At 43.8% G+C, this 27,987-nt stretch overlaps 1 protein-coding gene across 3 annotated transcripts; it reads left to right on the plus strand.

Moving 5' to 3' along the window:
- Positions 1–9: 9 nt before the first annotated feature.
- On the plus strand, positions 10–27,987 carry LOC137428031 (uncharacterized). Of its 3 annotated transcripts, XM_078777502.1 has the most exons (6): positions 559–818; positions 2,111–2,348; positions 2,650–4,081; positions 25,004–25,060; positions 25,487–25,543; positions 26,267–27,987. In XM_078777502.1, exons 3-6 carry the CDS (start codon positions 4,066–4,068, stop codon positions 27,019–27,021), a joined length of 885 nt encoding a protein of 294 aa, XP_078633628.1. In that variant the 5' UTR covers positions 559–818; positions 2,111–2,348; positions 2,650–4,065; the 3' UTR covers positions 27,022–27,987. The 3 variants fall into 3 exon arrangements, with proteins under 3 accessions (XP_067974054.2, XP_078633627.1, XP_078633628.1); XM_068117953.2 differs by lacking the exon at positions 2,650–4,081 and having other exon boundaries at positions 10–818; XM_078777501.1 differs by lacking the exons at positions 559–818; positions 2,650–4,081 and adding an exon at positions 62–270.

The raw sequence follows: 27,987 nt of genomic DNA on the forward strand, positions 1-27,987 counted from the left end.
TTTGACACCACTGGATGTGTATTGTATTGTGTACTGCCGGCCATATTTGTTCCCCCAATACACGCACAACGTGTCATCGCAAGTGGAAAGTAGGGAGGAGAGGGCTGTGTCATACACTTTAAAACTTTAATAACCTCCTGTGGTAATATGGGCGAACACCCGGACCGCGAACTATATATCGGCGCCCATTTCATGCAAACCACCGTATTCATCCGACAAGTCTTCAATTTGAGAGGAAAGAAAGAAAAAGAAGCGCACGAAACATCTCGGGTTGGTCACTTTGGGGTTATTCGTTCTCATTCTTTCATTTCTCGTTCATGTTTGTTTCGTGCTGGAGAGATGGAGGTTCTTCTTCTTCGTCCAATGAAGTGTACAAACTCCAAGAGTTTCATGGCGCCAAGTTCGACCGGAACGTTGTCTCAGGCTCTCCGTCGCGTTAGTTATTCGTTCGTTCGTTCGTCACTCCTTGTATCGTGGGAAGTAGAGTCCCTTTATATACAGAGTTGCGACATCGAGGGTCCGGAAAAATCTAGTCACGTGATTGCGTGGAGCCATTTTGAGTCCATCGCGGACAGGATCAGGTCCGGACGCATATCGGTCAGCGTTTTAACGTTCCCGCTGTACGCAGCGTTCTCATTCGTGTTTTACATCGATTTTACGACAACATGACAGGTTGTAGCGCCTGTGGGTGCACAAATAGAACGGAGAAGGGATTCAAGATGTATAGATTTCCATCAGATGCTAAAAGACGGAAAATCTGGGAGAACAGGGTCAGTCGTGTTGGATGGAAAGTAACTTCTTCGTCAGTTCTCTGCCAGGTCAGTGTGATGGTGGTAATGGTCCCATATGCGTACACACGCACACACGCACACACACACACACACACACAAAGTGCTCGCTCGCTGCTCCATCGAGCTCCTCCTCCTCCTTCCACCCTCCTCCTCTTCCTCTCCCTCCCCCTGCCGCCCTTTCCTCCTCCCCCTGCCGCCCTTTCCTCCTCCCCCTGCCGCCCTTTCCTCCTCCCCCTATCCCCCCTTCGCTCCTCCCTTTCCCCCCCCCCTTTAACCCCTGCCCTCCCTTTTACCTCTTCCCCTCCTTCCCCCCCTTTCCTCCTCTCCCCCATCCCCCCTCCTCTCCCTTCCCCCTCTCCCCCCCATCCCCCTACCTCCTCCCCCCCATCCCCCTACCCCCTCTCCTTGCCATGGCCCCTTCCAACCCCCCCATTCCCCCCTCCTCCCCTTTCCCCCTCTCCCCATTGCCCCTTCCTCCCATTCTGCCCCCTCCTCCTCCTCCCCATCCCCCTCTCCTCTCCTTTCCCCCACCTCCAGAAGGTAAAAGCCAGTCCCGACCATTCTACAGTCAGAATTTAGATAGGCTGCCTTCTACGCTTCTATGGGGTGGTCGACCTGTTTAGTATCCTGAGATCTGGCAGTCTACACCCACACCAATAGATTTTAAATCTGTGATATAACCTCTTCCGAGTTAGATCCTCCCTCGATATTCTCACTCTTTTCTCAACTCGCTCTCTGAGCAGCTCTTTTCAGAGCTATTCCGAAAGAATAACCCAACAGTCCTTTTCAGGACTACGCACATGGTATACCGTGAAAACGCATCGTATATAAGTTGGAACCTATTTAGTATTTTGTTGAAGTTGAACTGGTTTTTTTCCAAGAACAACACATGCCCTGGATGGTCTGTGTCTAGGATTAGACTAACTGTTGTAGGAACATGAAATCTTTCATGAAAAAAAAAAAAAAAAAAAAAAAAACAAACAAACAAACAAACACCTTTAGAGGCCATTTTTCCCCGCAAGCGGGGATTGGCCTTTTTCGGGAACTGTGGTTGTTGTTGTTTTTCGGTCCCCTTTTTGAAGCAAGTCCCTCATGAGAACACTGGAATTGGAAGAATTGTGTGACCGTGTGTGTGTGTAGATTTTTTTTTTTTTTTTCAAGTTAGTAGATCCAGATCTACAGCTCTAGCAACAATGTTGGTTCGAAGTCATGCCTCCTGGTATTTTCCCCCTTTGGCATGCACGGCATCTCGTTTAGCATGAAAAAAATATCGCATTGCACCACTCACTATCCAACGTGTTCCTATTTGTAATTCGCAGGTTCATTTCGAGGAGAACCAATTTGAGAGTGGAAGAACCGATGGCAAACGGAAATTGAAACGTCTGGCCGTACCCACGGTCTTCACCCACCGCAAACCGCCCCGACCCAGGAAATCTCCTCGGAAGCGTCGATCTGCCAACCGACCTCTGGTGGCGAAGGCGTCCAAGACACCTGCCCTGATTGACCACACGTACTCTACTGATCCTCATCAGGAAAGCACATCACCTTCAAATACATGTAAGTTCACTCCGCATTTGTTTAATATGGCACTTTGAATGTGATAGAACTTGATATATTTTCGAATTATTGTAAGTTGGCCTTTGACATCTCATTATTAACATCATCATCATGACACATTATTAGCCAAATAATTAAGTCATGACTCCATTTGCATAATAGGATTATTTTTAGTGGTACCCCCCCCCCCCCCCCCCACACACAAATAATCAATAAAAAAATCAGTATTTAATAATGAGCTAAAATAGAAATTGAAATTTTCTTTTCTTTTCTCTATGTATTCTTTTCTATACCATTATAGCTGAAGACAGTGCTGCAGAAATGGAAGCTGTTCCAGTCGTGTCTTCTGATACAGAGAGCAGACCGCGATTGAAGATGCAAGGCAGGATCAAAAAGTTGAAAGCTGAACTTCGAAGAACCAGGAAGCAGTGTAGGGCAATCAGGAAGGCAAAAGCGAAACAGGAAGCAAGGGTTGCACATGTCTTTGGGATGGATCGGTTGGAATCCATGAGCAGAAAGAGCATGCATGGAGTGCATTGGACATCAAGAACTGTGAAGAAGGCCCTGCAGATCCGGTTTGCTTGTGGTTCAACAGGCTATAACTTTCTCCTGCAGCAGCGATACCCATTGCCATCTGAGAGGACTCTGCAAAGAAGGGTGGAAAACATCCCCTTCCAACCTGGCGTTCTTGACCAAGTTTTTGACCAAGTTCTTGACCAAGTTAATAATTTAAATATGAAAATTAAACAAACACAAATATATACCCACACACGATAAACAAGGTCAAACAACTGCAGAAATACAAAGATAACTCTTAACATTGTATTGTACATGTACATGTATAAGCAGGGAGGTGAGAGTTCGAGTCTCGCTCTCGCCTCCCTGAAATTAAAATGAGGCTGAAATAAGCAGCGCGTGTACCTGTCTAGTTCATTCCTTCTTTGTCATGGTTCTAAATGTCTGTGACTGTTAAATCACAACCAGCTCTGTGATTTTCTTCTTTATCATATGGCTCTTAGTTGTCATAAATCTTCTATTTTGTCATCTTCACATAATTTGTTCATTATCAACATGGAAAAGACCATTCCCATCTCTCAAACATAGAGAACATAATGGAATACACGGTTCAATGCACTAGCGCCATACGGCGGCTCCGCACTGAATGGACTCAAAATGGCGTCAAATCGTTAGTTGTCGCTACTCTCTCTATAAAGGGACTCTAGTGGGAAGGACTCCAGGGTGGTTTGGTAATGGAACAGCACAACCACATGTACAGATGGACATTACAAGAACCGCAGCGGAGATTTGGGATCGAACACGTGAGTTCCTTCACGCATATAAATAAACTGATAACGATATTGATAAAGGAACATCCTGCACACGTCACAAACCTCGAGCTCACGTCATGTGCAATCTTCTTCTTCATGAAATTCAATCCATGCAAGGAGAATGAATGAGTTACTGAAGGAGTCTATAGAAAGTTTCTTTATTTTTAAGTTATTTTTTTCCAAAAGAGGTGGGAAAGGAAACCAGAATTAACGAGTCGTGCCGAAGAATTTCTCCTGTACAGGTATATCGGAATGAGTGAAACTTCAAAGAGGGATTCGTGCCGAATGAGTGAAACTTCAAAGAGAAGGGATTGGTGCCGAATGAGTGAAACTTCAAAGAGGAGGGATTGGTGCCGAATGAGTGGAAGTTATATTGCGGAAGACGTACGATGGGAGTTGTGTCGGGTGAGGCGTAGTGTATGTACAGTGTGTCCCGAATGAAAATTTATCAAGTACGTACAGATACATTCAAAGTAGGCCTACACTGCCCCATACCAAATAAATATATAACATCCATCGTGGCACATGGAGACGGCATTGGCAGGGAGACGTGTGCAAGAAGTGATTGATTAATTAATTGCGTAATTTAAAGCAATAAATTAATGATCGTAAATTTTTTTTCTTAATCAATTGTTTAATAGCCAATTAATTACGAGTGTTTCATCTGAAGCTGTAACTTTTTGAAAATTAATTAAATGTCATTAATCGAAAAAATAAAGAATTTATTAATTGACTAATCAATAAACTCGATGGTATTCATATAATACTTGCCCTGCGCAGTCAACTTATTGCGAGCCAACTCTTCTGTTTTTGAACATTTTTTTCTTTGATCCAATATGGCTGCCAGACCACGTGAGCGATGACATCATAAATTTATATTCTGTTATATAATTGTTGCATCGATCACGCTCAATACATTTCAAACTGATCAGACTAAGCGTTGTACCAGTCGAATTATGACGTCATAATTATGGCACCAATGACGTCATCGTTAACAACACCTTTTCCCCATATGGAGTGATGTACAATGAGCCACGTTTCAATTTTTTCCATGCCGCGGTTTTGGAGATATAGAGGTGCAACATTTTTCGTTTTTTCCAAGATGGCGCCTGTACCACATCACCTATGATGTCATGATTATCATTAAAATATTATACATGAGGAGGTGCTCCTATGGTGAAAATTGCATGCCCATCAGACCATCAGTTGCTGAGAAAAAAAAATCGCAATGATCGGATACATGTTGTACTTGTCGAATTATGACGTCATAACGAAGGCACTGATGTCATCATTAACATATCTTATTCCCCAAGAGGAGTACTTGACAATGAGCCATGTTTCAATATTTTCCATGGAGCTTTCTTGGAGTTAGAGATACAACTTTTTTCTTTCTTTTTTCCAAGATGGTGTCTGTACCATGTGACCTATGACGTTATAATTATCATTTAAAAAAATTCTGCAGGAGGAGCCGCTCATATTCTGAAAATTTAGTGTCCATCGCTCTAACAGTTGCAGAGAAATTTTTGTTTTATTTATGCTGATCAGATCAAGCGTTGTACTTGTCGAATTATGACGTCATAATTAAGGCACCGATGACATCACTATCAACATACCTTATTCCCCATGGTGAGTACTTGACAATGAGCCATGTTTCAATTTTTCCCATTGAGCGGTTTTGGAGATGTGGAGGTGTAACTTTTTTCCAAGATGGCGTCCATACCACGTGATCTATGGTGTCATAATTATGAATAAAAATATTCTACAGGAGGAGGCGCTCCAATGGTAAAATTTCGTGTCAATCGGACCAACGGTTGCCGAGAAAATGAATTTTTTAAATGCAGACACGGACAGCACACGAATACAACTGAATGCTTAACCCTGCTTTTCGCTTCGTGAGCGCAGGGTCACAAGTACATATACATTCAAAGTACACCGCCCAAATGCCAAATAAATAAATATCCTCCAGCGCGGCAGTGCCGGGCGGGGCACCTCCTCCAAACACTAAACAAAAACAACGCCTTCGGCGCCCGTCAAATACCGCCGCATTGGGTGAGAGAGGTGTACAATAATTGATTGGTTAATTGCATAATTAAAATCAATAAATGATAATGATAAAATATTTTCTCAATCAATTGGCTAATAGCATAACTAAACCACGAGTGCTTCATCCGAAACTTTAACTTTTTGAAAATAAAATAAATAAGTAATAAATAAAAAAATTAAATAATTAATTAATCGATTAATTGATTAATCAATAAATCAAAAATATCATTTATAGCCACATCACTTGTTCACTGTCGTGTCCAAATATTACCTTCCTAGCTCAAAATGTGCCTGAGATATTGCCCAGATGAGAAAGAAAATAAATAAAGGATTAATAATAATGAAAATAAATAAATGATAATAAAAAATAATTAAATAATGAATCAATTAGCTAATGGAATACATGAACCACCACCATTTCATCCGAATCTGTAACTTAAAAAAAAATTCATGAGTTAAAGCATTAATCGAATAATTAAATAATGAATCGATTAATTGATTAATCAATAAATAAAAAATAGCCTTTACAGGTTTTTTTTTTTTTTGTATACAAGATCGAGGCTCGTGCAAGAACTAACATTAATCACACACAAAAACAAACTTACACATAAAACATAAGATAAAGGGAGTGGGAGAGAAGATGGGGAGAGAGAGGGAAGCACACAAGCACAAAGGTATAACTGTATAGAACAGGAACATCGGGAGATCTGTGGGAGGAAGAGGGCTTGGGGGGAGGAGGCACGGGAAGTGGGGGGAAGGGGGGTGGGGGGAGAGGTATAAAATACATGGACATTGCTAGGACTTCCAGGAAAGAAGTCGGAATTTCAAAAAAGTGGATCTGGGGTGAATTAATGGGGGTAGAAAAGATCAAGGTTTTGGATTGGGGAAGACTTTTTTTTTGTATACAAGATCGAGGCTCGTGTAAGAGCTCACACATCTCTTGGTCACTAAATCACTTGGTCGCTGTTGTGTCCAAATATCAGCTTCCTAGCTCAAAAGATGCCTGAGATAATGCTGCCCAGAAGAGAAAAGAAATATATAAATACTTAATTAATCTATATAATAATAGCGTAAGGACTCGACTTTGTTATCCCTTTTACGCCGCACCCAGTGACCCGATGCCCACGGCACTAATGGATTTACGATCTGCGAACCGCGCTCTTTGTTTATCACGTACAGCCATACTCGAAAAATCTGAATTAGCCGACGTTGGGGCCCAAAAGCATCCGATTAACTGCCGATACGACGCCATCTTATTGGCGTCTGCTGGGTGAAGGCGAAGCAAGCCGTCCGCTGAGTGGACAATCCTGAGCATGCATTTGTGCCGGTGTCGTCGATCGCGGTGTACGCTAACCTCATCAGGTGGGTTTACCATAATTTCTTCCATATACTGTGATAACAACGAAGTGAAACCGATCAGCAGCCCATCAGTATCATATAAAGCAATAAATAACAAGGCTTCAGCTTCTGAAAGCTTTTTTAAAAAGTGTACTTCGCCGAGTGACGAAGCGTAGGCCTAGGCCTAGGCCCTACCTATCCAGTTGTTGTGTTTCCGTTGTGGCCATGATCTCAACAAATGGCGTAGACCATGTGGCGTAGGGTAGGTCATGATCAGCCCCCCCCCCCCTCCCCCTTTCGTTTCACCAACTCCTGCATCTGCCACCGTTCATGATTATCAAAGTAGGCTTTACAGGCTTTACCCTGTCGTTGTTCATTTACGCACTCTTCATTCTCATCTTTCTTCCTAACTCTTACTCGGACAAGCAAATCCCCTATGCCATCCATAATGGTACACTCTATCCATACACCACATCCTCCCTTCCGTGGATGTTCCCCGGTTTCGGCTAGTTGATAATAATTAAGCAACTCGTCAATTAACTGATTAATCAAAAAACAAAAAATACAGTTTTTGCCAAAGCACTTGGTCACTATTGTGCCGAAATTTCAGCTTCCAAGCTCAAAGGATGGCTGAGATATCGCCCGGACAAACAAGAAGGAAAACAAACAAGTAAAGATACATTCAAACAACACTGCCCCATGCCAAATGATTAAATATACTACAGCGCGGCATTTCTGGGGTGCCTCAGGCGCCCGGCAATACTGCAGTGCAGCTCATTGAGAGTGCATTGGGAGGGAGACAAACAACAACAACAACAGGCATTTTAAGGCCATTTTCCCTGCCAGAGCGGGGGTTAGCCTTGCGGTCCCCATGGCAATTTTTTTTTGTTTGTTTTTTTGTTTGTTTTTTTGTATACAAGATCGAGGCTCGTGAAAGAGCGAACATTAATCACACAGAAAGACAAACAGACACATAAAACAAATAACATCGGGAGCGGTAGACAAGATGGGGAGAGAGGGGGCAGGACACAAACACAACATTTGAGAGCAGGGACCGAGAGACATGGAGACATCGAGAGATCTGTGGGAGGGAGAGGGCTTTGGGGGGGAGGCATGTGAAGGGGGGGGGGGGTGGGAGAGGTATAAACATATGGACACTGCCAGGACCTCCAGGAAAGAAGTTGGAATTTCAAACAAGGTGGATCTGGGGTGAATTAGTGGGGGTAGAAAAGATCAAGGTTTTGGATGGGGGAAGATAAGAGATGGTGGTGAACAGCTGTTTTAAAGACCTGGAGGGAGGAGTGTGATTGAAGTGAGTGTGGGAGTTTGTTCCAGAGGCGGGAGAAAAGAGGAATGAAAGAGTGAAGGTGAGCAGAAAGCCGAGATTTCGGCAGTTTAACCATCAGAGGGTTGCTGGCAGATCTTGTGCGACCTGTAGGAATATTTGGGGGACAGAGCACAGAGAGAACTGGGGGAGCAAGGCCGGAGAGGAGTCGGTAGAAGACAGAAAGACCACCTACCTGCCTGCGGTGAGTGAGTGAAAGGCCCTCAGAGGTAGCTTCATCGCGGGAGATTCCAATGATTTTGAAAGCTTTGGATTCAACAGCGTGAAGCCGGGCCAGGTGTGAGGCAGGAGCACCGGCCCATAGGGGAGAACAGTATTCCATTGAGCTGCGGATGAAAGCCTTGTATGTGGTGAGGAGCTCAGGTGTGCCGAGGAAGGACTTCGCACGACGGAGGATGCCCAGTCGGCGACTGGCTTTGGAGGCCAGCTTGGAAATATGGTTTTCCCAAGAAAGATCATGGCAGATAGTGAGACCCAAAAGCTTGAGCGACAGAACTTCTTCGAGAGGATTGTTGAGAAAGTAGATGGGAGGGTTGTCCAGTCGATCTTTTCGGAGAGACATAGTAAGAGAGTGAGATTTGTCAGGATTGAAAGACATGTTCCACTTGTTTGACCAGTCTGTGATTTTGTCCAGGTCTTCAGAGAGTGAGGAGGCTGCAGACTGCCGATCTGAGGGAAGAGGAATGGAGCGGCAGAGAGTGGAGTCATCAGCAAAGAGATAGAGAGGATTTTCCAGAGAGTCGGAGAGATCATTGATAAAGACCAGAAAAAGCACAGGGCCCAGCACACTGCCTTGGGGAACTCCAGCCTGAACAGGAAGGGGACATGAGAGAAATCCATTTAGGGCCACACGTTGACTACGACCAGAGAGGAAGTCTGCAAGCCATGCATGGAGATTTCCATGGATACCATAGGAGGAGAGTTTGGTGAGCAGAGCTGGGTGCCAGACCGTATCAAAGGCACGTGATATGTCAAGGGAGACAGCTCTGATTTCCTGTTTGGCATTGAGGACCTCCATCCATTGTTGAGACAGCAGAAGCAGCATGTCCAGAGTAGAGTGACCAGGTCTGAAACCAAATTGATGATCAGAGATCAAGCCATTGGAGAAGAGGAAAGATTTCATATCCGAAGCGATGATGGAATTCCATGACTTTGCTGATAATTGGGAGCAGGCTGATTGGTCTGTAGTTGCAAGGATCTGTTTTTGCACCTTTTTTGTGTAAAGCGGTAATGTTAGCTGATTTCCAGGATGCTGGCAGATGACCTTGAGCAAACGATAGGGTGAAAAGAACAGAGAGAGGGTGAGATAGAGTGGCAGAGCAGGATTTTAGGACCCGTGGGCTGATGCCGTCTGGTCCAGTTGCAGAATCAGAGTCGAGGTTTTTACAAAAACTCCTCCACCTTGTCAGGAGAGAAGGACACAGAGTTCAGGAGCAGTTGGGTTCGACTGGGAAAGGTGGGAACAGAGAGAGATGGGTTTGGGACTAAGGATTTTGAGGCAAACACAGAGTTGAGGCATTCGGCTTTGTCACGTGCGATGTCAACTGTGTGGCCATTTGAGATAAGGGAGGGGATGGAGGGGGAACAAACACCAGAAACGGATTTGACCAGACGCCACCAGGATTTGGAGGAAGGAGACAGGTTTGAGAGTTCATTCTTGAGTGAGGAGAGATAGTGCTTCCTGGCACTCCTGAGGGTAGACACACACTTGTTCCGAGCTTGGTGGAAGGAACTGAGATTGCCTTCAGTTGGATTAGCCTTCCAAGAGGCAAAGGCAAGTTGTTTCAGGGCAACTGCCTCCCCACAAGATTCAGTGTACCATGGACGGGAGGAAGGGTAAGACAACTGAAGGCGAGATGGGATAAATCTGTGCATGAGAGAGATCAGTTTGCTTTGGAAGAATTCCCAGGAAGAATTGATGTCAGAGGCAGTGGAGATGGGAGACCAATCCAGACGATTGATGGCTGCTTGAAGACCGTCCCAGTCGGCCTGAGTGAAATGCCAGACTCGTCGACGCTGAGGAGGCTCTCTGAGAATGGCCAGAGAGATGTCCACTTTGACAAGCACATGATCAGAAGAACCGATTGGAGCAGAAGAAAAGCAGCAGACATTAGCAGGGAAGTTTGTCATAACCAAGTCTAGAAGAGAAGATACTCCATTGGCTGAGATCCGGGTCGGGAAATTGACAGATTGTGTCAATCCCAGTGAGTCACAGAAGTCCTTTGCTGAGGTGCCATGACTGGTGAGAGAGGAACCCACACCCAACCAGGTGGCATGATGACAGTTTAAGTCACCACATATGAGGAAGAGAGAGTTGGGATGAGTGGATAGAAGTTGGTCCATGTTGTCAGACAGTGAAATGTAGATGGAGTCATCACTGTTTGGGGGACGGTACAGAACACATATGAACAAAAGGTGGGAGTGGAGAGGGAGCCGTAGCCAGAGGTACTCCTGGGGGTGAGGAGGAAAGAGGGCAGTGCAAGGAGAGTGAGGAAGAGAGTTTTTGATAAAGATAGCCACCCCACCACCAGGCTGAGGCTCAGGTCTATCATACAATCTTCTCCATTTTGCCCTATTTTCTGTATCTCCCCTTGTTAACCCCCTTGCCCACATTTCTTCTTCCACCATCTTTAGCCAAGTCTTTCTCGGTCTTCCCCATTCTCTACTTCCTTCTACATTCATTTCCATCACTCTTCTCAACCAGTCACTTTCATGCTTCCTCAACACATGACCAAACCATCTCAACCTGTTTCTCTTCACAGCATCAATCACAGGCTCTATTCCCATCATCTTTCGCAATTCATCATTTGTCTTCCTCTCTCTCAACGGTACTCCACACATCCACCGAACCATTAGCATTTCCACCCTTTCCAGCCTTCGTTGCTGCTCTACGTTCATTACCCATGTCTCGCTCCCATAAATCATAACACTTCTCACACATGCAGCATACACCTTTACCTTCAGCTTCAACGACACTCCCCTCCTCATCAGCACGCCACTCAGTTCCCGAAACTTCTTCCATGCACATCTCACTCCAGCAACCGTTGCCGAGTCTGATCCACCTTCTCCATTCAGCACGTCTCTGAGGTAGCAAAATGTTTTCACACCTTCCAGCTTCACGCCGTCTCCAAGATCCAACTCAACATTTCCTCCATCTGCAGCTCCCTCTGTGCACACCTTACATTTGAATGTAGCTGCCACACTGGTTAATGACCCTCTCAGACCACTACATTTTTGATGAACCCACTCAGCGCACATTGTACATTGAATGGAGTTCACTCCGACACCCTTCCTGCACACAGCACACGGCCACTTCTCAGTTCTTTCCACCTCACCACATGCTTAACCACTTGCCATCACCTTCGTTTTTCCAATATTCACTTTCAGACCTTTTGTCTCCATACATTCCTTCCACTTGTTCATCTTTTCCTGCAGTCCATCCATACTTTCCGCAATCAACACCAGATCATCTGCGTTCAACAACTCCCACGGTAAACCCTCCTTTACGTTCTGAGCCAGCACCTCCATCACAGCTACAAATAGTAGTGGACTTAGTACCGACCCCTGATGCACTCCCACCTTCACCTCAAACTCACCACTGTTCCCATCCTTCGTCCTTACAGCTGTGCGCGCTCTTTTGTACATTGCCATCACTACTCTGATCAACCATTCCTCCACTCCTAACTTCCTCAATGCCCATGTCACTACTTCGTGTGGAACCCTATCGAATGCTTTCTCCAGATCAACAAACCCAAGAAACAACTTCTTCCTCTTCTCGATGTACTTCTCCTGCAACTGCCTTACAATAAAAAGTGCGTCTGTCGTTCCTCTTCCTGGCATAAATCCAAACTGCATTTCGTCGATCTTCACTTTCTTCCTTATCCTCCTCTCCAACACCCTTTCCAATACCTTTATTCGAAAGAGACAGTGGCTGAAGACTGGCCTCACAGTCCATAAACAGTTGTATAACATAGCTAAAAGACTCGTCATAAAAATCATTCTGAAAGCAAAAACGTCATGTATTTCTGATCGGATACGAGGAGCTTCTCCTGCAAGCAACTGTTCAGCATTACCAACCGCCTGTTTGCAACCAAAAATAAATCCGTTCTTCCCACTGTGTTTCCTCAAAACGAACTACCCCAACGCTTCCTGCATTTCTTTCACAATAAAATTCAGTCAATAAGAAACGATCTTGACAAGCAGTCACTCCTTTCCTTCGATGATGCTGAACACTGCTTTCACGGACGACCTCTTAGTTCGTTTACTCCTGTTACTGAGGAAATTGTCAAATGTACAATCCTCAAGTCAAACACAAAAACATGTGATCTCGACCCCCTTCCCACCGATTTGTTCATTGAGTGTTTGGACACCCTCCTCCCATTTATTACTGCAGTTATCAATGATTCTCTGACTACGGGTTCATTTCCGCTTCTCTTTAAGCAAGCTCTTGTTAAACCACTTCTTAAAAAGCCTACCCTTGACCTTAACGACATGAAAAATTACCGTCCTATCTCCAACCTGTCTTTCCTGTCAAAGATCACAGAAAGAATTGTGCTATCACAGATGAATCACCATCTAGTTTCAAATAATCTTTTCAATTCTCGCCAGTCGGCATATAGACCAGGCCATAGCACCGAGATCGCTCTCCTAAGAATAACCAGTGATCTTCTGTCCTCTCGACTGCGGTAAGGTTTCCGTTCTTGCTCTTTTAGACTTGTCTGCCGCCTTTGACACGATTGACCATAGTGTCTTAATTCGTCGTCTTGAACTCACATTTGGTATAACTGGTACTCCCCTTTCTTGGCTGATGTCCTATCTTACTAATAGAGTGCAAACAGTTGTTGTCAATGGCCAGAAATCAGCCCCTTCTCCGCTTTCCTTTGGCATTCCCCAGGGCTCAGTCCTGGGACCTATCCTCTTTCTTTAGTACACTCAGCCTCTATTTGATCTTGTTGCCAGACATTCAGTTGATCACCACGCCTTTGCGGACGACAATCAGCTGTACAAAGGAGGCACGATTCAACAAATCGTGCCCACTGTTGAAGTGTTAGAAGGCTGTATTGCCGACGTGAAGGCGTGGATGACCCAAAACAAACTTCAGCTGAACGATGCTAAAACAGAGTCTATGATTGTAAGATCGCACAGATGTCCTCTACAATGTTCACATCCTACCACTATTCATGTTGGTGAAACCGATGTAAACTTTGTTTCGTCGGCCAAGAACCTTGGTGTGGTTTTCGACTGTAACATGACATTTTCCAAGCAAGTACTTCAAGCTTGCAAATCAGCATACTTTCAGCTGCGAAAGATCGCATCCATTCGCCACTTTCTTACTCCTCAAGCTGCTCTAACTCTGGTCTGTGCCCTTGTCCTCTTAAGGCTAGACTATTGTAATTCTTTGTAGGCCTATGCTGGCTGCCCTCAGTTTCTCTTGGATAAGTTACAAAAGGTTCAAAACTCTGCCGCTCGTCTTGTCTGTAAGGCGAAGAGGTCTGACCATGTTACTCCGCTTCTTGAATCTTTACACTGGCTGCCTGTCTCTGCTCGTGTGCAATACAAAATTTGCACACTATGTTATAAATCATTGCGTGGAGCGGGACCTCACTATCTCTCCGATTTGCTCACTCTCCATGAACCTCGGCGACAGCTTCGTTCAAGCGACGACTCTACGACCTTAGAGCCGCCGCGCACCAGCACCAAGTCGTTTGGCGAGAAATCCTTTTCCTTTGCTGCACCTCTGCTCTGGAATGACTTGCCTTCCTCTGTTCGACATGTTGACTCTCTTCCTGCCTTTAAAACCTCCCTCAAAACCTATCTGTTTCACAAGTCTTTCAAAGTCTAAGTCCTGTTTTCCCTTTGGTTTGAGGTGGGACAGAGATCGAGAGTATGTCTGTGTACATGTGTGGGGGAGGGAGGGAGGGGAGGAGGAGGGGAGTACACATCTGTGGCTTTTGAATGGGGATGGAGAGGAATAGGGCAAGAGTGAAGGTGTGTGTGTGTGTGTATGTTTGTGTGTGTGTGTGTGCGGTGTGTGTGCGTTCGCATGATAATGTAAAGCGCCATGAGGGTAGTTTACTCTGCTTGATGGGGCTATATAAGACTCCTTTATTATTATTATTCTTATTATTTTTATTCCATGCTCCAATAACTTTATCGCTCGGTACGAGCCACAGTCCAGAGGGTCACCTTTCCCCTTGTATAGAGGGACGAGGTTACTCAGTTCCCAATCCACCGGAATGCGGCCTTCTTTCACCACCAGATTGCAGATCTCTGTCATTCTCTTCACACCACAATTTCCCGCTGCCTTCAACATATCTCCCACAACTCCCGTCGGCCCTCCTGCTTTTCTACTATTCATTGCTTTTATCGCTTCCTCAACTTCCTTCTCGGTTATCTTCTCTGCCGGTCCTAAAACTGGGTTAATCTCCATGTTGCCATCCCATTCATTCTCTATATTCAACAGCATTTCCATATATCTCTTCCATCTTCCTTTAATTCCATCTGGGTCCACAACGATGTTGAGAGGAGTACAATAATTGATTGATTAATTGCATAATTAAAATCAATAAAAGATTATCATAAAATATTTTCTTAATCAATTGGCTAATAGCATAACTAAACCACTACTGCTTCATCCGAAGATGTATCTTTTAGAAATTTAATTAAATAAATCATTAATAAAAAAATAATTAATTAATTGATTAATCAATAAATAATTAATCGATTAAATGATTAATCAATAAATCAAAAATATCCTTGACAGCCACATCACCTGGTCACTGTCATGTCCAAATATTAGCTTCCGAGCTCAAAAGGTACCTGAGATATTGCCCAGATGAGAAAGAAAATAAATAAATGATTAATAATGATAATAAATAAATAATAATCATAAAAAAATTAAATAGTTAATCAAGTGGCTAATATACATCAACCACCACCATTTCATCCGATTCTGTAACTTTAAATTTTTTTTTAAATTAAGTCATTCATCGAATAATTAAATAATTAAACGATTATTTAATTAATCAATAAATCAAAAATAACCTTTGCAGCCAAATCACTTGGTCATTGGCATGTCCAAATAGCAGCTCCCTCGCTGAAAAGGTGCCTGAGATAACGGCCAGAAGAGAAAGGAAATGTACAAAATGTTGGTATTTATCACACAAACCTCACACCATCAGAGACTCCTCCTCACTCACCACATTCAAAACATCACTAAAGACCCACCTGTTCAACGCTGCATTCAACATTCAACCCACAGCATTTAACCCCTGACTATCTCTTCTCCTTCTCCCTCCTTTTGCTTTAAATATTTCCCTATTGATTCTTGTCTTTTTGCAATTGTTGTTTTCATGTATTGTTATGCATTATGTTTGCCACTCTGTCAAAGCGCCTTTGGGCTTCTGGAAAAGCGCTATACAAAATAAATGAATTATTATTATTATTATTACAAGCACTGAATTATTTTTTTTCTTTCTTTGTAGACAGAATCGAGGCTCGTGAAAGAGCTAACATTTATCACACAAACAAATCAAACAGACAAACAAAGTATACACAAAGAATTAAGTTAAGCACCCCCCCCGTTTTTTTACAACCTCGCACATTACAAGTTTGTTGTCGTCAAAACAGTGTAATATACCCATGATATTGCTATATTTTCTGGAGAAGTGATATTATGGTCACATAAAAACATAACAATCATGCCGTTTTCAATATTTTATTCTGAATAATTTAAGGTGAAATTTTTTGGGAATTTTAGGCATATTTTCACCTCAATTTAAGTATGGAGCTATAGGTCCATCACGGACAGTGTGGATGACGTTTATGTTTTCTAACGTACAGTCATTGTTCTGAGAAGACCTCTAGCGATCTTTGCGTCAATAACGTGTGTAGGACCCACGTGATCGGATCACTGACTCAACCAATCACTTTTTTACACTTTGATCACTCAATTTCATCAATGGATAATTGCTAATGTCATACCAATCATTATTTGATCTCACATACCTTAGAATATATGCCAATGTATACATATACACAAGGAATATATATTAGGGGGTGCTTACCTTAATTCGTTGTGTAGGGGTGCTTAACTTAATTCTTTGTGTATATATAAAAAGGGGAGCGGTAGACAAGATGGGGAGAGAAGGGGAAGCACACAAACACAACATTTGAGAGCAGGGATATCGGGAGATGTGTGGGAGGGAGAGGGCTTGGGGGGAGGAGGCGTGGGAAGGGGGGTGGGTGGGAGATGTATAAAACACAAGGACACCAAGGACTTCCAGGAAACAAGTTGGTATTTCAAAAAAGTGGATTTGGGGTGAAATTAGCAGGGGTAGAAAAGATCAAAGTTTTGGATGGGGGAAGATAAGAGATGGTGGTGAACAGCTGTTTTAAAGACCTGGAGGGAGGAGAGGGATTGAAGAGAGTGAGGGAGTTTGTTCCAGAGGCGGGAGAAAAGAGGAGTGAAGGTGAGCAGAGAGTCTTGATTTTGGCAGTTTAACCATAAGAGGGTTGCAGGCAGATCTTGTGCGACCTGTAGGAATATTTGGGGGACAGAGCCCAGAGAGAGCTGGGGGAGCAAGGCCGGAGAGGAGTCGGTAGAAGACGGAAAGACCACCTACCTGCCTGCGGTGAGTAAGTGAAAGGCCCTCGGAGATAGCTTAATCGCGGGAGATTCCAATGATTCTGAATGCTTTGGTTTCAACAGCGTGAAGACGAGCTAGGTGTGAGGCAGGAGCACCAGCCCAGAGGGGAGAGAAGTATTCCATTGAGCTGCGGATGACAGCCTTGTATGTGGTGAGGAACTCAGGTGTGCCAAGGAAGGACTTCGCACGACGGAGGATGCCCAGTCGGCGACTGGCTTTGGAGGCCAGATTTGAAATGTGGTTTTCCCAGGAAAGATCATGGCAGATAGTGAGACCCAAAAGCTTGAGTGACAGAACTTCTTGGAGAGGATTATTCAGAAAGTGGATGGGAGAGTTGTCCAGTCGGTCTTTTCGGAGAGACATCGTAAGAGTGTGAGATTTATCAGGATTAAAAGACATGTTCCACTTGTTTGACCAGTCTGTGATTTTGTCCAGGTCTGCAGAGAGTGAGGAGGCTGCAGTCTGCCGATCTGAGGGATGAGGAATGGAGCGGCAGAGAGTGGAGTCATCAGCAAAGAGATAGAGAGGATTTTCAAGAGAGTCAGAGAGATCATTGATGAAGACCAGAAAAAACACAGGGCCCAGAACACTGTCTTGGGTAACTCCAGCCTGAACAGGAAGGGGAGATGAGAGAAACCCATTCAGGGCCACACGTTGACTACGACTAGAGAGGAAGTCCGCAAGCCATGCGTGGAGATTTCCATGGATACCATGGGAGGAGAGGTTAGGGAGCAGGGCAGGGTGCCAGACCGTATCGAAGGCACGTGATATGTCAAGGGAGACGGCTCTAATTTCCTGTTTGGCATTGAGGACCTCCATCCATTGCTGAGACAGCAGAAGCAGCATGTCCAGAGTAGAGTGACCTGGCCTGAAACCAAATTGATGATCAGAGATCAAGCCATTGGAGAAGAGGAAAGATCTCATATCCGAAGCAAGGAAGGATTCCATGACTTTGCTGATAATTGGGAGAAGGCTGATTGGTCTGTAGTTGCTAGGATCTGTTTTTGCACCTTTTTTGTGTAAGGCGGTGATGTTGGTTGATTTCCAAGCAGATGGCAGCTGACCATGAGCAAAAGAGAGGGTGAAGAGAACAGAGAGAGGGAGTGAAAGAGCGGAAGAACAGGATTTTAGGACCCGTGGGCTGATGCCGTCAGGTCCAGTTGCAGAATCAGAGTTGAGGGTTGACAGAAACTTTTCCACCTTGTCAGGGGGAAAGGACACAGAGTCCAGGAGCAGCTGGGTACGACTGGGTACGGTGGGTACATAGAGGTATGGGTTTGGGACACAAGATTTAGAGGCAAACACAGAGTTGAGGCATTCAGCTTTTTCACGGGCGGAGTCAGCTGTGTCGCCGTTTGAGGTAAGGGAGGGGATGGAGGGGGAACAAACACCAGAAACAGATTTGACCAGACGCCACCAGGATTTGGAAGAGGGAGACAGATAAGAGAGTTCGGTCTTGAGAACGGAGAGTTATTGTTTCCTGGCTCTCCTGAGGGTGGACACACACTTGTTTCGGGCTTTGTGAAAGGAAATGAGATTTCCCTCCGTTGGATTTGCTTTCCAGGAGACGAAGGCAAGTTGTTTCTGGGCAACAGCCTCACCACATGATTCCGTGTACCATGGACGGCAGGAAGGGGATGACAACTGAAGACGAGATGGGATAAATCTGTGCATGAGAGAGAGCAATTTACTTTGGAAGAATTCCCAGGATGAGTTGATGTCAGAGGCGGTAGAGATGGGAGACCAGTCCAGATGATTGATGGCTGCTTGAAGACCGTGCCAGTTGGCCTGAGTGAAATGCCAGACTCGTCGACGCTGAGGAGGCTCTCTGAGAATGGTCAGAGAGATGTCCACTTTAACAAGCACATGACCAGATGAGCCGATTGGAGCAGAAGAAGAGCAGCAGACATTTGCAGTGAAGTTAGTCATATCCAAGTCCAGAAGAGAAGATGCTCCGTTGACTGAGATCCGGGTCGGGAAATTGACAGATTGTGTCAGTCCCAGTGAGTCACAGAAGTCCTTTGCTGAAGAGCCATGGCTGGTGAGAGAGGTACCCACACCCAGCCAACTGGCATGGTTACAATTCAAATCACCACATATGAGGAAGAGAGAGTTGGGATGAGTAGATAGAAGTTGGTCCATATTATCAGACAGCGAGATGTAGATGGAGTCGTCACTGTTTGGTGGACGGTACAACACACATATGAACAAAAGGTGGGAGCGGAGAGGAAGCCGTAGCCAGAGGTATTCCTGGGGGTGGTGTGGAGAGAGGGCAGTGCAGGGAGAGTGAGGAAGAGAGTTTTTGATAAAGATAGCAACCCCACCTCCAGGACGAGGCTCAGGTCTATCATCCCGAAGGAGGGATTAATCCGGGAGAGATACTAAGGAATCAGAGACATCATGTAGGAGGAAAGTTTCTGTTAAGCAGATCACGTCTGGTTTGTCAGAAGCAACCTGTATGGAGAGATCAGTCAAGTTTGAGCGAAGGCCCCATTTGTTTGAGGTCCATACCGTTAATGAAGAGGAAGGGGGAGCATCGGATACAGAACAGGGGGGGGGGGGGGGGGGAGGGTCGGGTAAGATGTGGAAAGGAGGAAGAGGTAGGGAGAGCTGTTGTCAGTGTGTCAGAGATTTCAGAATAGCTCGGAGAAAGGGAAGGATGGGGCAGACAAAAGGTTTGATGGTGATTGGGTGAGGCACAGTGAGGTGTTATTTGAGGAGGGGGAAGAGCGAGGCAGAAGGTTGGAGGAGATGGAGGTGAGAGTTGGAAGGGGGAAGAAGCAGGGAGGACGCTTTGAGGAGGAGGGGCGAGAGGGGGGAAATGGAGAAGAAATAAGGGTGGGGAGATTTGAATGGGAGGGGCGAGGGGGGAATTTATGAGGGGAGGGGTTAGGGGGGAGTTTAGGAGGGAAGGGACAAGGGGGGATTTGAAAGGGATGGGAGATGGGGGAGATTTGGAGGGGAGGGGTGAGGGGGGAGTCTAGGAGGGGAGGGGTGAGGGGGAGTCTATGAGGGGAGGGGTGTGGGGGAGTTTAGGATGGAAGGGGTAAGGGGGGAGACTTGAAAGGGATGGGTGATGGGGAAGATTTGGAGGGAAGGGGCAAGGTGGAAGATTTGAAAGGGATGGGTGATGGGAAAGATTTGGAGGGGAGGGGCAAGGGGGAAGATTTGAAAGAGATGGGTGATGGGGAAGATTTGGAGGGGAGGGGCAAGGGGGGAGATTTGGTGGGGAGGGGTGATGGGGATGTTTTGAAGAGGAGGGGTGATGGGGAAGTTTTGCAGGGGAGGGGTGATGGGGAAGATTTGGAGGGGAGGGGTGAGATTGGATTTTAGAAAGTGTATGATTAATGGGAAACGAACATTTATTGCAAAATGAGTTTCTTGTGACCTTCGATTCAAAAATACGTTTGAGGACGCTGGAGGGGGGGGTGGAGTGCAGGTGAGTTTAGGGAATGTATGAAAGAGGCACTGTAAGAGATGGAATTTTTTTTTTGGAATGAATAGATTTGGTGAGCAAGTCGAAAGCACCCTTTTAAAGAAGAAGAAGAAAAAGGTGTTATAATATATGACAGAATACAGTACTTCAGGGGAAAGTTTAAACATTTTAAAATTTAACAGTGAAAACTATCTGGGGAAACACGTGGTCGAAGAACGAACGAACAAATAAGAACAACGAATAAACGAATAAGAGCAACGAATAAGAACAGAAAAGAAATGTTTTTTTGGTTGTTTTTTTTTTAGTTGAGATTTTAAACAAGGAAGTATGGGGTGTAAAGACTGGGAAAAACTGAGAGAACGAAAGTAATTGGAGCCCAATCGATGGACCGTTGAGAGAAAAACAAAGCCTCAAGGTAGGACACGGTACAAGGCCTCAAAAGACGCGGCACTAATTAACCGACGATTTTTTGTACAGGTATGAAAGATTAACACCGAGAATCTTCCTAGGGACACACTATTATAGGTACACACACCGAAAGATAAATACAGTTTCGACAAAAACACAATTGCGAACAATTACTTAACTTCGAAAGCGTGAGCGTGGACAGCTTTGAAAAACCGTGCCCTCGCCAACAAAGATCTAGCGAGATCTTTTGCTAATAATTAAATATTAATCGCTAATAATTGAATAACTCATCAATTAATTGATTAATCAAAAAACAAAAAATACTGTTTTTGACAAAGTACTTCCTTACTATTGTGCCAAAATTTCAGCTTCCTCGCTCAAATGATGGCTGAGATATCACCCGGACAAACAAACAAGAATACAAGAAATCAAGAAAACAAGAAAACAACCAGAGTGAAAACTGAGTACTCCCTTTCAGCGTGCGTCATTGCCGAGCCCCCTTCAGTGCCCGGCAATGACGTTATGCAGTGCCTGGAGATAGCATAGGAAAGGAGCGGTGTACAACAAGAAAACAAACAAGTACAGATACATTCAAAGTACACCGCCCCCATGCCAAATAATTAAATATCCTCCAGCACGGCATTGCCGGGCAATACTGCCGCCGTGCAGCTCATAGAGACTGTACTTGGAGGGAGAGGTGCACAATAATTGATTAATTGCATAATTAAAATCAATAAAAGATTATCATAAAATATTTTCTTAATCAATTGGCTAATAGCATAACTAAACCACCAGTGCTTCATCTGAAGATGTAACTTTTATAAATTTAATTAAATAATTCATTAATAAAGAAATAATTAATTAATTTATTAATCAATAAATAATTCATCGATCAATTGATGAATCAATAAATCAAAAATACCCTTTACAGCCAAATCACTTGGTCATTGTCATGTCCAAATATCAGCTTCCTAACTCAAAAGGTGCCTAAGATAATGCCCAGAAGAGAAAGGAAATGTACACGTCCTTAATTAATCGCTAATAATTAAATAACTAATCAATTCATTGATTAATCAAAAAACAAAAAATACTGTTCTTTACAAAGTACTTGCTTACTATTGTCCCAAAATGTCAGCTTCCTAGCTCCAAGGATGGCTGAGATATCACCCGGACAAACAAACAAACAAGAAGACGTCATGCGGAGCACGATACTTGCAAAATCCACCCCCCCCCCCTCCAAAAGTTTTCCATTGATACAGCAAATTGTCCATTTCATGAACATTAAAATTTACGATCTTGATCAAAGCTTGGGTCAACAGGATGAAAAGTGACGATTTTTCAGATGAAAAATGATGATTTTAGAAGTTTGACATTGAGTTGACCTTTGACCTTTTGAGCTCAAACGTTGTTTTCCCAATTCAATGGGGCAATACACAAATGCTGTTCTATTTTCAAGTCAATCGGATGAAAATTGTTGGGTTTTCAGATGAAAATTGATGATTTTGGAAGTTTGACCCAGAGTTGACCTTTGACCTTTTGACCTCAAATATGGTTGGTTTTCCTATTTAGTGAAACAATGTGCAAATGCTGTTCAATTACCAAGTCAATCGGATGAAAATTGACGGTTTTTCAAATGAAAATTGATGATTTTGGAAGTTTGACCCAGAGTTGACCTTTGACCTTTTGACCTCAAATATGGTTGGTTTTCCTATTTAGTGAAACAATGTGCAAATGCTGTTCAATTACCAAGTCAATCGGATGAAAATTGATGGTTTTTCAGATGAAAAGTGATGATTTTGAAAATTTTACCTTGAGTTGACTTTTGACCTAAAATAGTATGTTTCCCAATTTACTGACTCGATATGCAAATGCTGTTCAATTTTCAAGTCAATCGATTGAGAATTGATGGCTTTTTCGATGAAAATTGATGATTTTAAAAATTTGACCTTGAGTTGACCTTTGATCTTTTGACCTCAAAAATAGTTCATTTCCCAATTTAGTGACTCAATATACAAATGCTATTCAATTTTCAAGTCAATCGGATTTAAAATGGTGATTTTATAAATTTGACCTCCAGATGACCTTTGACCTCCAAATCAATAGGCTTCTCAATTGGGACGACCTATACAACTTAGTAAAGTTTTGTGACAATCGGTTTAGAATTTTGACCTGCAGGTCGGTGACAAACAGACAAACAAGCAAACAAACAAATGAAAAATCAGTCAGAGACCGAGTACTTGCCGGAATGTACTTTTTTAGTGGCCATTTTGGACAAATATGGCGGCAAAACCATGTGACCGATGACGTCATCATTATTTGTTTTCTAAACTAATTTATTCCTTGATGCTCAAGAAATTTCATCTTGATCGGATGAAGTTTTGTACTTGTCGAATTATGACGTCATAATGGAGGCACCTGTGACATCATCATTAACATATTTTATTCCCCATGGAGAGTTCTTTACAATGAGCCATGTCTCAATTTTTTTCTATTCAGCACTTTCGGAGATATAGATGTGCAAAGTTTTTCCGTTTTTCCAAGATGGCGGCCGAACCACGTGAGCAATGACGTCATCATTATTTTTTTTTCTCCACCAGTTTAAGCCGACATGGCGCTCAAGAAATTGCATCTTGATCGGATGAAGTTTTGTACTTGTCGAATTATGACGTCATAATGGAGGCACCAATGACATCATCATTAACATTTTATTCCCCATGGAGAGTTCTTTACAATGAGCCATGTCTCAATTTTTTCTATTCAGCACTTTCGGAGATATAGAGGTGCAAAGTTTTTCGGTTTTTCCAAGATGGCGGCCGAACCACGTGACCGATGACGTCATCATTATTTTTTTGTCGCCACCAGTTTATGCCGTCATGTCGCTCAAGAAATTGCATCTTGATTGGATGAAGTTTTGTACTTGTCGAATTATCAAATTATGACGTCATAATGGAGGCCTTGGGCCGAGAGAGTTAAAAATTGGGCACAGTCTATTCCAGGACAAGACAAATATGTGTGTAAAGTTTGGCGATTCTACGTGCAACGGTGTAGACGTAGTGCTGCGCACAGACAGACAGACAGTCAAACCAACGAACCGATCAACATACTTGCCGGAATCTTTTCCGGCAAGTAACAAACAGACAGACAGAACCACAAACGCAACCGACCAATTTACTTGAAAAATCTTCGCTTTTGCAAGGAACAAACAACTGGAGTGAAAACCGAGTACTCCCTTTTAGCGCGTGTCACGCCGGGCCCTCTTGGGTGCCCTGCAATGACGTCATGCAGCGCCTGCAGATGGCATAGGAAAGGAGTGGTGTACAAAACACGATGGATCATGTTCGAAAAAGTTACCTTTAATTCAGGTGGAAGGATCACCTGTGTTACTGACATGCATGTGGGGAAACCCAGAACCGGAAGTCAAAAAATGTATTTTCACGTGTGAACATATCGCCTTCCCCATTGGGCCATTTTGGGAGGGATGGGAGGAATGCGTGGGGTGCCTCCCCGAATGACAGGTACAAAAGGTTATTCCACACACCTGTTTGATGGTTTTTATAATCTTTTCAATTGTTTTGCCCATTGCCATAGAAGTTTTTTACGATGCACTCAATTTGCTGTTATGATTTCCTGTTCAGTTCAGAGTTTAAAAAGTGAGTTTTAAACCTGTTCAGTTTAGCCATTCATTCACAACGATCTCAGTACGTCATTCCGTTTTAGCCAATTACAAGTAAGCTTTGTGAATAGTTCTAAAACCTAAAAGATACAATTAGGTCGGACTTTTTGAACAATGTGTCAGACCACATAACTTCTCCGATCGATTCCAATGTCCTCATCCCACAGTATTGTACAACCTCGCATGTTCATGGAGGAGCTTATACCTGCGGTCCATCTAGTACCTGCAGAGTCGTGACTTTAGTGTTCCGAGAACCTTGAGACGATAATCACAGAAATTTGTGAGCAACCAAAACTCCGTGCTCGGATGGGAAAAACAACAATCCAACCAAATAGGTTTTCATTTCAAAAACACCTAAGATGTAACTAACACCTAAGTGTAGACATTTTGTGCCCACGTGGTGGCCATTTTTGTAGCACGTTCTGTTCCTCCACAGATGTGATGACGATCATAAAAACCGAGCCTGAAGAATGGCAATTTCAAGAAGTGCGAGGTGAGCTGGAGGAGGACAAACCGACGAGACTTCATTTCGACATCACGCACAGAAATGTCGACATTTTCTCTCTTTTTCTTGCCTCCCTCACTCTCCCCAAACTCTTCCCTCCATTCTCATTTACATCCCTCGTATGTTGAGGGTGAATGTTTTTACAATGACTAAACTTGTACATCTGTGACACGGGACAAAACCTTGATGTGATGTTCGTATTACTTTTTAACGATAATTACAAGGACCCAGCAGACAATGATAAAACATCTCAACAGTATAAATGGGATTTGAACATTTGCGTTCCCGACATCATGGACGACGCATGTGCTCAGTTGACAGAAACAAATTTTTCATTTTAAAAACATACCTGCGATGTACACATTCTTGTCCCCACTGGCGGCCATTTGTGTAGCGAGTTCTGTTCCCCTGTAGATGTGACTACGATCGTGAAAACCGAGCCTGAGGAACATGAATTTCAGGAATTGCGAGGTAAGCTGGAAGATCACTCAAGTGTTTCCTCCTCTCTCATCATTCCCTTCCGTATTCCTTCCTCTCACGGCACTCGGTAGAGCGCACACCTCCGCCAGGATGAACAATTTACGGTTTTTTAAATCCCATTGATAGGCCAGACATGCATCCCAACCTGAACCAAAATGCAATCGGCTTGTTTTTGTCACCTATCCAACTCCTCCACCTGCATTTGTCATAATCTGTCCACAACGTTTTGAGATATTGTTCGATATATAGTTTTGGCCCGATCTCTCAATGATGACGAATCGCTTAAGAAAAATTCTCATGTCCGGATCTTCACCAAAATTCAATCGGTTCTTCCTCATCACACATCCAACCTGTCCGCCAAGTTCTGTTGGGATTCATCTATAACCTTTTGAGATATCTTGCTCACAGACAGAAAGACGGGTGAAACGATAACCTCCGTCCACCTTCGGTGGGTGGTACGGTGGGTGGTACGGGTAATAAGTTGATGAATACGAAGTTCTAATCGGTGTCGTATGAATCTCCGTTCTTTTTCATTTTGCCTCATTTCCCCTTTTTTATTTATTTATTATTTTCTACTTCCATCGTTTTATCACTTGTGTCCTTTGCGAGTATCGTTGCACGGATAAGTTAAAGGTCCTTCCTGCTCTGTATTTAACCTTATACCTCCACCAACAATTGGAAGAGGACGTGTTGAGTGCGTTCACTTTCTTGCAGAACAACGGTTGATCGAACGGACCGAGAAGGAAGAGTTTGCTTTTGGTCGTAACCACGAGCCAAGAAATAGGAGCGAGGAGGAAATTCTGCAGAAACTTGGACGTGAAATGAAAGAACAAACGAAGTTGAGAGAATGTGTGGTACTTTTGGAAAAACTCAATCGAATGGACAAACAAAAGCAAACGTATCGTTACCACCTTCACACCGACGAAGGATCCTACAAGTGCAAAGAGTGTGGCAAGTGTTTTGGTTTCAGATGTAACCTCAATCGCCATTATGGGATGCACGTCTTGGAAAAACCTTACATGTGTCATAAGTGTGGGAAGAAGTTCAGAAGGAAGGAAATACTCGATGTACATCTGAACATTCATGCCGGAATTCGACCCCACAAGTGCGCCAAATGTGGAAAGGCATTTGCGGACAAACCGCACTATTTGGTGCATCTCAGGTGCCACACCGAGGAAAGACCTTTCGAATGCCCGTGCTGTGGAAAAACCTTCAAACGAAAGTCAAATCTGCAACAGCATCAGAAGGCACAGGAGCCAGAAAACAAACCCCATTTCTGCAAGACGTGTGGAAAGGCATTCCGTGCAAAATGTCATCTGAAAAGGCATCTCCGTGTTCACTCAAACGAACGACCTTTTCCATGTGAACGATGTGGCATGACCTTCAAACACAACACGCACCTTCTCCGCCATCACAAGCATCCGCACCAGTGCAGGGAAACGAGGGACGTTTCAAACGGTCCACGCTGATCGGGTGTTTGTTCGACCCTCGGACCGAAATGGCTTCATCACGTCGTCGTTGGTTTTTATTTGCCGTCACGCCTTTGATCTTCGCTTGCCACGGGTCTTCGCGCTACCTGCTCCTTGCGGTTCGTTTGAAGGTCGTCGTTGAGCATCAGACAGCAGAGCACACAGAATGAAAAGTTTAAACTGCTCTCCAGGTTCCACTGGAAGCAATTTGTTTGGTTTGTTTGAAAAAGTGTCGTTGCACCTGTATCTAAATGCAATCGCATCCTCACCTACATGCACAGAAGCACAACGAAGGTGTCTTCAGCCAGGTGCACGCTTTGCAAAGCACAGTTTCCTCAAAATGTGTATACAGGTGAGTAAAGCAAAAAGAAAGTCACATCAAAGCTCAAGAAAGAAAAAAGGAGAAAAAAGAAAGAAAAAAAGCATCAAATATAACACTTGTTCTCTTCATCTTTAGCTTAAGTGACCGAATATTCTTCAGGTGGGGTTTTGTTTTTCACCGATTCACCTGAGGGATCCTGTACACATGTTTTAATTATACAGAGGACAAACAAACCCTTCCTATTCCGTTGCTCTGCGGACACCATTGTTTCTCGTTTTGTGTTATTGCTCCTTGTGTACGTCTATCTCCCTAATACCCCTCAGGTAGTATGTGGATGTACATTTCAACATCAGGTTGTATCCTTTGTCGTTTGGCTCCTCCGTGAACGGAGACTGACATATCAATAAAAATGATGCACAAGGCAAGTTAAAGCAAAGGAGAACTTGGTCGTTGATGAAGGAGACAATTGCGTTTGAAAGTTACACCACTCGGGATATTGATTTTCCTTCCCCTCCTCCCCCTCTTCCCTCTGTTGTGCTCAATACAGTTCGGTGTTTCCCTGCGATTCGTTTTTCTTTTTGTGCATTTAATTCCACGAATGCAAATGTCAAACTTGATGCAAATAAAAACAGCTCTCAAAACTT

Source organism: Myxine glutinosa, chromosome 5, assembly GCF_964187855.1.
Source record: "Myxine glutinosa chromosome 5, kmMyxGlut1.1, whole genome shotgun sequence".
In the NCBI taxonomy this organism is placed as follows: domain Eukaryota; kingdom Metazoa; phylum Chordata; class Myxini; order Myxiniformes; family Myxinidae; genus Myxine; species Myxine glutinosa.